Source organism: Piliocolobus tephrosceles, chromosome 13 (genome assembly GCF_002776525.5).
Source record: "Piliocolobus tephrosceles isolate RC106 chromosome 13, ASM277652v3, whole genome shotgun sequence".
NCBI classification, from domain to species: Eukaryota; Metazoa; Chordata; class Mammalia; order Primates; family Cercopithecidae; genus Piliocolobus; species Piliocolobus tephrosceles.
The window spans coordinates 4,028,524-4,039,177 of record NC_045446.1 but is presented as its reverse complement, the minus strand read 5'-3'; the positions used below and the strand labels follow the sequence as shown (position 1 = coordinate 4,039,177).

The window sequence follows — 10,654 nt, the reverse complement described above, 5'->3', positions numbered from 1 at the left end:
ATCCTGCCCGGGTGCTGGTGGGATCCGAGGCTTAGTGCTCCAGCTCAACCTTGGTGTGGGTGCTTTCCGCTCCTTCCCCCAGAGCGTGCCTAGAGCTTGGGCGCAATCTTCTGAAACACAGCAGACGTGACAGTGCAGCGTGTCATGGCAGCATTCTGATTGCTGTTTGTTGTCAATCACAGGAGCAAGCCAGAGCCAAAACGCAAACGCCCCCTGCGTCGCCTGCACCTCAGCCAACCGAGGAGAGGCTGCCCTCGAGCCCCGTCTATGAGGTTGGTGTCTTTGGTGTTTGGATGAGCGTGACTTCCTGCCAGAGCCCAGGTCCTCCGTGGAGTGGAGGAAGCCCTTGCAGGCAGGCAGCGCGGTGTGGGTGCAGAGGGCATCGCTGCGTTCCACACCCGGAGAGCGGTGGGCCGGGAGCGCCCTGGGGGTGGGTGACATGCCTCGGTGCTGTCGGGGGACAGCTGTGCAGGCCCACGTGCCATTCTCACCCCTCTACAGCCTGTTGTAGTCTGGCCACTTTCACTGCAGTCCCTGCTGGGGTCACCTACTGTCAGATAATCAGATGTGGGGGTCTTCACCCCACTTGCTCTCTGCTGTGCGGGACGCCGCCACACTCCCTTCTGGCATTGCCGCCCTCCCTCATCACTGAGCCCCCACCTCCTGTGCGATCCGCCTTCTGTGCCTGCCCCGTTCAGCTCTCCGGCCTTGCAGCCCCTCATGAGTGTGCTTCAGACATGCTGTCCGGCCCCTCCCTGTGCTGCTGACCCCCTCGTGGGTCCCCCAGCGTTCCGTCCCCATCCCAGAGCTACCACCTGTGCTGCTGACCCCCTCGTGGGTCCCCCAGCGTTCCGTCCCCATCCCAGAGTTACCGAGCCGTCTGCCGACAGCCTGCCCATCCCTGACTTTGTCTCCTGCTCCCTGCCAGCATCTCTGCGCTAACCACACCCGCCACCTGTAACCACCTGTAACCACCTCCTCTGGCCCCAGCCCTGCCCCTCTCCATCCCATGGCCATCATCCTGGTCTATGCATTCATCTCTCCTCGCCCAGGAGCCAGTCAGTGAGTTAACGGGGGGCACACTCCAGACCACGGTAGTTCAGGAGCCCAGAGCGCCCTGGAGACAGGCAGGGTCTGGGGCCTGGGCCTCACTGGCCATGGCCTCATCACCACCCGACTGTCCCTTCTTGGCTGTGCTACTGCCTACTGCCTTTACCCTGCCAGGCCCTGGGGGGATGTGGCAAGCATCAGGAGCTGACCTCCCCCTCTCGTCCCTCCCCTTGGCAGCCAGCGCCATCTGCCACAAGGAAGCTCTGACCCTGCCCCTCCTGTGCAGTTCAGCCCTTGTGTGGTTCCCGGTGCCTGCGCTGAGGGTGGAGTCGCTCTCGCTGCCCGGTTACCTCTCCCTGGCGAGCAGCTCTCCACCACCAGTTCTTCCCAGATCTCCTGGGTGTGTATCCCTGAGCTGTTGGCATTGCTTTCTCTCACTCAGTGCCGGTGACATCAGGTGGACCCTGCTGAGAAACATTGATTCATGCCACCGTCGGTGATAAGCAGTTCGGGATTTTCGTTAGGGCTCCGAAGATGCGGTGGTTATAAATAAAGAGGTGTTCCACTGGCATCTTTGTAGTTGAATGTGATTCTTTGGCAATGCCCTTACTGCACCCTGCAGAGAGGATGTGTTAGGGCAGAGCCCTGTCTGCAGGCTCGGCTGCTTTGGAGCCATGTGGTGAAGCTGCTGTCAGGCAGGGCCAGGGTTGAGCAGCACAGGCAGGGGCGTGGCTCCTAACCTGCCGTGTGGGCGTGGCTACTGCAGTTCTGGAGTGTTCTGGGGGTGAGGACCCAGTCATCAGTAAGGAAATGGCAGCAGGCCTGGCCTTCCTGTGCCACATCTGTTTTCTGAGTCCTGGCTGGGACTGAGAATTCGGTGGCCTGTGGGTTTCTGCTGGCTGTGGCAGTGCAGCTGCTGCTCTCTAGAAGCCAACATGGGCCCCGTGCCATGTGCGTGACCCTTCCCCAGGACGCGGCTTCCTTCAAGGCAGAGCTGAGCTACAGAGGCCCTGTGAGTGAGACGGAGCCGGAGCCCGTGTACAGCGTGGAGGCCGCCGACTATCGAGAGGCCGGCAGCCAGCAGGGCCTGGCCTACGCCACAGAGGCTGTCTACGAAAGCGCAGAGGCCCCAGGCCACTATCCCACAGGTACTGGGGCCCCACGCTGCAGCGCCCTTCCCAGGGCAGGGAGCTCCCGAGACATCCTGCTCGGCCTGTGGCGTCCCTGCGAGGAGCGTGGGTGGGTTTCCCGCTGACCCGCCTTCGACTGCTTGCTGCAGGGTCTTTCTGTCCCTTGAGGGAAGTGCTCTAGACACGTTTGGGGCAGCGGCTCCTGTGCTTCATCCCGGGAAGATCCCCGTCGTGCTGGGGATGGCTGGGCAGGGGCAGAGGAAGGGAGGGCTTCAGCTGCCGTCCGGTGTCCTTGGGACAGAGTCTTAGGAAGTGTCGTCTAAAACTTGAGAAGGCGGGGGACTTTGTGGGACTTTGTATTGCAAACCTGTGTGGGACTTTGTATTGCTCAGCTCTGTCCTGGCTTTCTTTTAGAGGACAGCACCTACGACGAGTACGAGAACGACCTGGGGATCACAGCCGTCGCCCTGTACGACTACCAGGCTGGTGAGCGGCCCGCAGAAGTGTTCAGAGGGGAGACCCGGGCAGCTGCGCCTGCCTGTGCTTGTTTCCTGAGAATTGACTTTTCCAGCATTGTTAGTTTTAGAAATAATTTATGTTGAGATAATTTCAGAGGTATAGAAGAGTTGCAGGTATAGTGCCAAGAACTCCCATGTTCCCTACCCAGATTCCATCTCTGCACACACACGCACCCACCCCTGCTATCTTCAGTGTTCTCTGAACCCTCGGAGAGCTGCAAGGGTGCTGCCAGCCCCAAAGACTCCAGCGTGTTTCCAAGGTCAAAGATGCTGCCCCACAGAGATGGCCCGCCCTCCAGGTGAGGGGGCCGCACAGATGACCCGTTCCTGCCTGTCCTGCCCTGGCCGCCAGCTCCCATGTGGCCTGCGTGTCCCCGAGTTCCCTTTGCGGCCTTGGCAGTTTAAGAGCAGCCTCAGCTCCTGGGCTGGCCTCAGCTGCCTGCCCCGTGTTCCCTCAAGGCCAGGCTGAGCCGTGCTCTGGTGGCGGTGAGGTCGTGGAGACCACGCGGTGGGGCTCCCTGCTGGGCCGCGTGGCGTCCATCTGTCCCTGTGTCTCAGCCACCATCTGGTCCGCAAAGTCACCGCCACCCTCCGCAGCTGACAAGCATCTTACGGGTGGCGTGGGATTCCTTTCAGAACCCCCGGCCGCTGCCTCTGAGTGCTTCCCGTTTGCAATTTTCTGTCAGTGCAGAAGTTGGCATTTCTACCATAAGTGACCGCCGGCTGTCCCCATCCAGTCCCTTTGGCACACGTGCGTTTGCATGCACGCGTGTGGGTATGTCTGTGGCATCTCGGCACCTGTGTGTGGATTCTCATCACTGGGGCTTTTGCCCTCCAGGCCCATTTAAGCCGTCACCTCGGGCTTCTCTCCAGGTGTCCCCCAGCTGTCCCTCTACTGTGGCCTCCACACCCCCAGGACCTTGGGCAGCCCATCTCCCCACCCCCTCCACAGACACGTCTGCCAGGGAGAGAGGGGAAGGGAGGGCGGGCGGGGCTGGAGTTACGTAGGGGAAGCCTGCTCCTGAGGAAGGGGTCCGGGGGTGGCTGGTGTTTTGTGTGAGGGGCTCTGGGCATCTTTGTAGTCACTCGGCTCGTGTTCACAAATCCTGGCCTCGGTGGCATGAGAGAGGCAGCAGGAGCCTCCGCAGTGCATCTCTGCAGGGGCATCTCCTCTGAGCAGGCTGCCTGGGAGTTTGCTCTGCGTTGCACTGTTCTTTTCTAGCAGACCAGGCGACGCTTGCACTCAGCACCTTTCTCTGTGTTCTCTTCCCCAGCGGGTGATGATGAGATCTCATTTGACCCCGATGACATCATCACCAACATCGAAATGATTGACGATGGCTGGTGGCGTGGGGTGTGCAAGGGCCGGTACGGGCTCTTCCCAGCCAACTACGTGGACCTGCGGCAGTAGGGCCTCCAGCCCCCAGCCCCCGGAGCTGCGCCCCGGATCCTCACACTACAGATCAGGCCTTCTTTGGTTCTTGGGTTTTGGGTTTTTTTGGTTTGTTTTTTTTTGTTTTTTTGTTTTTTGTTTTTTTTTGAAGGTGGGGAGGAGAATATACACATTGCTTTTATATTTAATACTTTTGCTGATGCTTTTGAAAATGTTTATGCCACAGAATTTGCTAATATATTGTAATCACATTCCTTAGGAGGACTTTGGTCATTGGTTTTATGCATTGATGGATTGATGGGTTTTTTGGTTTTATTTTTTGCCAAATTGCCTGTCACACGCGGCAGCTTCGGGAGCTCGCATTCTCTGGAGTGCATGTTGCCCTCGTGCTCATCAAGTGCAGTCGGGGCCTCCCACGACGAGCACGAGGCCTCAAGTGGGTCCTGTGGCGGGTAGGCCCGAAGGACTGTCCCAAACGAGGGCTCCCTGTAGAGTCTCAGTGTCTGGGGGGAGAGGGGCGGGCCTGCTGGAGGTTAACACGGAGCTAAGTCACCCAGAACACAGGAGCTGCCACGTCAGATGGGAAATCTGCCTGTGTCATACCGTGACAGCCCGCAGGATCAGGTGACTTCTAGCAGAGACCCTGGATTTTTTCCTGTGCCCAGCCCAGCTCGTCCTCATCTCTACTCATCCCTACGCCCAGGTCGCTGGGAGGGCTGCTGGGAGTCTCTTCTGCCCCTGCCGGGCAGCGTCACCAAGTCCTTGAAATCTTCCCCTGCCCTGCAGGTCTCTGGATTGGGACTCACAGTGCAGTTGAGGTCTGCGTTGGGCTTGTCTTTTCACACAGGCTGATGTCTTGACCATCACCCAGGTGGTCCGTGGGCCACTGGGCAGCCTGGGGCGGTATATGTGCCATGTCACAGCACGGCCTCTCAGTCTTGGGAAGGAAGTCAGTGCCTGCTCTGCTGTGAGCCACCAGGAACCCTCCTCCCATCAATGGGGGTGTAGTGTTTTTGCCAAAATATCATGTTCAATTACAGTAGTTTGATGAGTTGAAGGCTAGAAGTGTGAAGTGCAGATGAGTGTGTGTTCCTCCCCAAGGCCCCCCACAGCTCCGGGACGCCGCTGTCCTGGCATTTATGGCCACTCACTTTGTAGGAAACTCTCACCTCCTTCCTGCGGAGCCGGGAGGCTGGACCAGTCCCGTCGTGCAGTCAGGTGGGCGGTGTGTCGTTCCAGAAGGTCACGTGGACATGTCTCGGGACTTGGGTCCCGGAGCACCCGTGAAGCGCGTGTTTTTGCTTCTGAGGTGCGTTTCTCATCATCCTTGCTTTACCACAATGAGCAATGAGGTCGGGTTTTATATGCAACTTATTGTATCTGAATTCCTGTAGCACACCTCATAGGTATGATTTTTTTAAATTAAAGAATTCAGAATAAACTTTTTTTGATCCACTTGTGTGATTCGCTTTGGTCTGTGGTCACTCCGCTGTGCAGTGGAAGCTGCGTCGACGCGCTCGGCATCCTGCGCCCCGGACCTGGGCTGGCGGAGGCCCTTGTGCCGTCCTGTGCGTCTCGCGTGTTCTGTTCTGGCCTTAGACTGAACCACATGTTCCCTTTTCAGTGTTCTTCAGAGGTGCTGTTTACGAACTGACATGTGTTTACTCTCGCAGATCGTCCAGTTTTTTGCACAGAGGTTCCAAGCAAAGTAAAACATTCTGTGCTTAAAAGTGATTTCTGAATTACAGTTCTCAAATCCTGAGGGGGATTTTTCTCCCAGTCTCGTTTTGCTCAGGGGCACCGGAAGTTAAAGGCTAAGGGGAACAGTGGCACTGAGGGAGCAGGTGTGCTCTCGGGAGCCGCGGGTGCTGGGGAGCTGAGTTCCTGCCCATCAGGTGCTCCCAGGGAGCTTTCAGCTGCACGACATACCTGCTGCCCCTTCCAGCCGGGGTGGTGATGGAGCACTGCCTCCCTTGGACTGTCCTACACCTGCCTCTGGCTTAGTAAACAGCGCCCGTGCCAGCTCTGCCCACAGGAGCCAACGTGAGAGTGCCCTCACCCTCCTCCACTACCGGGCTGCCGTGCGTTCTGCATTACAGGGTCAGAGCCCTAATGGCGAGCCCTGTCCCACACAGGGCCTGTCTGCTGGGTTAGATGGCAGCCACCTGCAGGGAGCTGGGTCCTGAAGAAATGAGGCACGGAGGCTTGTGAACCAGAGGAAAGTCCCAGCAGGGGTGGGCAGACGGGGTCAGGGGGCTGGAGGACGGTGCGACGAAGGGAGGGGACCCTGCTGGCCCACTGTCTGCCCAGTCGCTCTGCCTGTGCCGCCTGCGGATGAGCATGGCAGGGGCTCAACAGGAGCGGGACACATCTTGAGCGCGTCTGTGTTTCTGTTCTGTTGGCGGCCAAGCGTTGCTTGGCAGCTTGTGCACCTGGAGCCAACCACCTGAATCTTAGCCACTTTCCTTTTAGATGTGGTTGGGGTGTTTTGTTTCTGTCTTTTGAGAAAGGGTCTTGCTTTGTTGCTCAGGCTGGAGTGCAGTGGCACGATCTCCGCTCCTGCAACCTGTGCACCCAGGACTCAAGCAATCCTCTCACCTCAGCCTCCCAAGTAGTTGGGACTACAGATGTGCACCACCACACCTGGCTACTTTTTGTATTTTTAGTAGGGATGTGGTTTCACCATGTTGCCCAGGCTGGTCTAGAACTTCTGACCTCAAGTGATCTTCCCATCTCGGCCCCCCAAAATGCTGGGATTACAGGCATGAGCCACCGCGCCCGGCCTAGATGCGATCATTTTAATGTCAGCTCACTGTACCTTCTGTCTCCGTGTTGGATTCACTCCCCAGGTCCCCTCTGGCCTGAGGAGCAGCCCAGGCCCAGCTTGCTCAGCAGCAACTTGCTCTCAGCCCGCTGGAGGAGGGAGGGCAGGACGTGGGCATGCTTTTCCCTCTTGAGGCCCAGACATGGAAAATGTTTTGTGCCATGTAGGGAGCAGTGGGCACACAGGCACCTCCAAGAGCCACCGGAGCCACTGCTGGCCACTCGGGGCACTCAGACGTGGGCACAGCATGGAGAGTGCTTTGTCCAGGTGAAGATGCTCACTGTGCTCCTGGAAGATCTGTGGCGAATGCTTCTTCAACCCAAGATGTTCAGAGAGCGACTGACATGGTATTAACTGTGCACATACTGTGTGCTGGGCCTTGGAGGGGAAACGGGGAAATGTTGAAAAAGAGAGATGGCTCAGCCCTGGGGAAGCTGACCCAAGAAATCAGAGATTCCACCACTGCATTTATTTTTATTTTTTTAATCAATGTATTCTTTCTGAGATGGAGTCTTGCTCTGTTGCCCAGACTGGAGTGCAATGGCGCAATTTCCGCTCACTGCAACCTCCACCTCCCAAGTTCAAGCAGTTCTGCCTCAGCCTCCCGAGTAGGTGGGACTACAGGTGTGCACCACCATGCCTGGCTAATTTTTGTATTTTTAGTAGAGGAAGTTTCGCCAGGTTGGCCAGGCTGGTCTCAAACTCCTGACCTCAGGTGATCTGCCCGCCTCGGCCTCCCAAAGTGCTGGAATTACAGGCGTGAGCCACCGCACCCGGCCCCCACCGCTATGTTTAATTCTAACCAAGGAGAAGAGGAAGTTCCGAAAGGAGAACAAGGAGATCTGAGAACACAGCTCGGGACTGGCCAGGTGCCTCCTCTGAGAAAGCTGTCCCTGTTGTGTCCCTCCACACCGGGGCCTGCATGGAGTGGGCACGGTTTTTGATACCTGCCTTGCTGACTTTCAGCTCCGATGTCTTCATCTGAAAGTGAGGATAAAAGACCCCTCTTTCTAGTCCGATGCCTGCTAGATTCATTTACCTGCTTGCATTTGAGATGTATTGCCACCGTCTGATGGAACACACTGAGTATATCTTAACAACAAAAGGTAACAATACATTTTAATAATTTTTACTTATTTTGCCTGAAACATTAGGATTCTCTCCTTTTCGTATCTCAGTCCCATGTTTTTTGGTTTTTGGTTTTTTTTGAGACGTCGCCTGGCTCTGTTGCCCAGGCTGGAGTGCAGTGGTGCAGTGGCACGATCTCAGCTCACTGAAGCCTCCACCTCCCAAGTTCAAGTGATTCTCCTGCCTCAGCCTCCCAAGTAGCTTGGATTACAGGTGCCCGCCACCACGCCCGGCTAATTTTTGCATTTTTTGTAGAGATGGGGTATCACCATGTTGGCCAGGCTGGTCTCGAACTCCTGACCTCATGTGATCTACCTGCCTCGGCCTCCCGAAGGGCTGGGATTACAGGTGTGAGGCACGGCGCCGGGCCCCTCAGTCCTGTGTTTTAAATTCTGTTGTTTCTTTTCTCCCATTTTCCCTCTGGTTATTTCTTCTGACCTGTTTGACCTCCCTTGGGAAGATGCGCTCTGCTTTTGATGATGGTGATTGTGAAAATGCACACAGACAGCAACACAGTCGAAGAATTCTACGTTGTGTGATAAGGTGCTTTGTTCCTACTGTCATTGTTATAATAGTGCTCCTTTGACTAAAACCGTTTGAGACAACTCCATCGTCATTTGTGAGCTGTCAGACTTCCCACTAACATACGCCATCTCTCGATGTAATGTTTGTCAGTAGTGTCTGTGAATTACACCTCCTGCTATTAGGTAGAAAGAGCTCCGTCCCAGCCAGGCGCGGTGGCTCAAGCCTGTAATCCCAGCACTTTGGGAGGCCAAGGCGGGCGGATCACGAGGTCAGGAGATCGAGACCATCCTGGCTAACACGGTGAAACCCTGTCTCTACTAAAAATACAAAAAGTTAGCCGGGCGTGGTGGCGGGCGCCTGTAGTCCCAGCTACTCAGAGGCTGAGGCGGGAGAATGGCGTGAACCCGGGAGGCGGAGCTTGCAGTGAGCTGAGATCCGGCCACTGCACTCCAGCCTGGGCAACACAGCGAGACTCCATCTTAAAAAAAAAAAAAAAGAAAGAGCTCCGTCCCTTGGTATTTGCAGGGGACTGGGCCCAGGACCTCCCTCCTGTACCCAAACATACGCCATCTCTCTATGTAATGTTTGTCAGTATTGTCTGTGAATTACACCTCCTGCTATTACATAGAAAGAGATCCGTCCCTTGGTATTTGCAGGGGACTGGGCCCAGGACCTGCCTCCTGTACCCAAATCTGCACATAATCAAGTCCCCCAGTGCCCTGCAGAACCCACATCTGTGAAAAGTTGGCCTTGCATGTGCAGGTTTTGCCTTCTGTGAATACTCTATTTTTTGTTGTTTTCGAGACAGGATCTCTGTCACTCAGGCTGGAGTGCAGTGGAGTGACACCACCATAGCTCACAGCAGCTTCAACCTCCCTCAAGCAATTTCCAACCTCAGCCTTCTGAGCAGCTGGGACCACAGGTACACACCCACCATGCTTGGCTAATTTATTTATTTATTTATTTATTTATTTAGGTCTTTGTAGAGACGGCGTCTCACTATGTTACTCAGGCTGGTCTTGAACTCCTGGCCTCAAGCCATCCTCCTGCCTCAGCCTCTGAAAGTGCTGAGATTACAAGTATAAGCCACTATGCTCAGCCTGAATACTGTATTTTTTATGTGCTTGGTTGAAAAAAATATGTGTATAAGTGGATGCTCACAGTTCACACCCTTGTTCAAAAGTCAGTTGTGTTCTGAGTAGGGTGTGTGAATGAGATGCACGTGAGACCCTGCAGGCCTGATCACTCCCTGGTGGGCACAATCCTAGCCTCCCAAAAATGTCTAGATCCTAATCCCCAGAACCTGTAATGATGTTACCCCGCATGGCCAAGGAGAATTAGGTAGCAGATGGACTTAAGGTTACTAATCAGCTGGCCTTCAAATAGATTATCTTTTCAGCACATGGCACTGGGAAAGTGATATTCACATGCAAAAGAGGGATGTTGATCCCTTACCTTTCACCAGACAGAAAAATTAACTGAAAATAGATTAAAGACCTAAACACGAGACCTAAATCTATAAAACTCTTAGAAGTAAACGGGGAAAGCTTCATGACATTGAAGCTTTCATGACATTCCTGATTTGACAATGATTTCTTAGATACGGAACCAAAAGCACAAGACAACAAAAGGAAAAATAGCTTAGTTGGGCCAGGCATGGTGGTTCACGCCTGTAATCTCAACACTTTGGGAGGCCGAGGTGGGTGGATCACTTGAGGTCAGGAGTTCGAGACCAGCCTGGCCAACATGGTGAAACCCCATCTCTACTAAAAATACAAAAATTAGCTAGGCGTGGTGGCGGGCGCCTGTAATCTCAGCTACTTGGGAGGCTGAGGCACGAGAATCACTTGAACCTGGGAGGCAGAGGTTGCAGTGAGCCGAGATTACTCCACTGCACTCCAGCCTGGGCGACAGAGCAGGACTCCATCTCAAAAAAAAAAAAAAAAAAAAAAATGTAAATTGGATGTCCTTTAAAACATGGCATTGAAGGACATAACAATGAAAAGGCAACCTAGAGAATGGGAAAAAATATTTGCAAGTCATACGTCTGATAAGGGGGGTAATATCCAGAATATGTAAGGAACTA

General features: G+C 55.0%; 1 protein-coding gene across 6 annotated transcripts in view; it reads left to right on the top strand.

Moving 5' to 3' along the window:
- The window catches only part of CTTN (cortactin), a 38,031-nt gene extending 32,485 nt beyond the window's left edge, over positions 1-5,546 (top strand). For all 6 annotated transcript variants that reach the window (XM_023186465.2, XM_023186460.2, XM_023186463.2 and 3 more), the window contains 4 exons: positions 183-272; positions 2,021-2,198; positions 2,595-2,666; positions 3,973-5,546. In XM_023186465.2, the coding sequence (XP_023042233.1) occupies positions 183-272; positions 2,021-2,198; positions 2,595-2,666; positions 3,973-4,109 (477 nt within the window). In that variant the 3' untranslated portion in view covers positions 4,110-5,546. The remainder of the gene's footprint in view (positions 1-182; positions 273-2,020; positions 2,199-2,594; positions 2,667-3,972) is intronic.
- Positions 5,547-10,654: the final 5,108 nt, after the last annotated feature.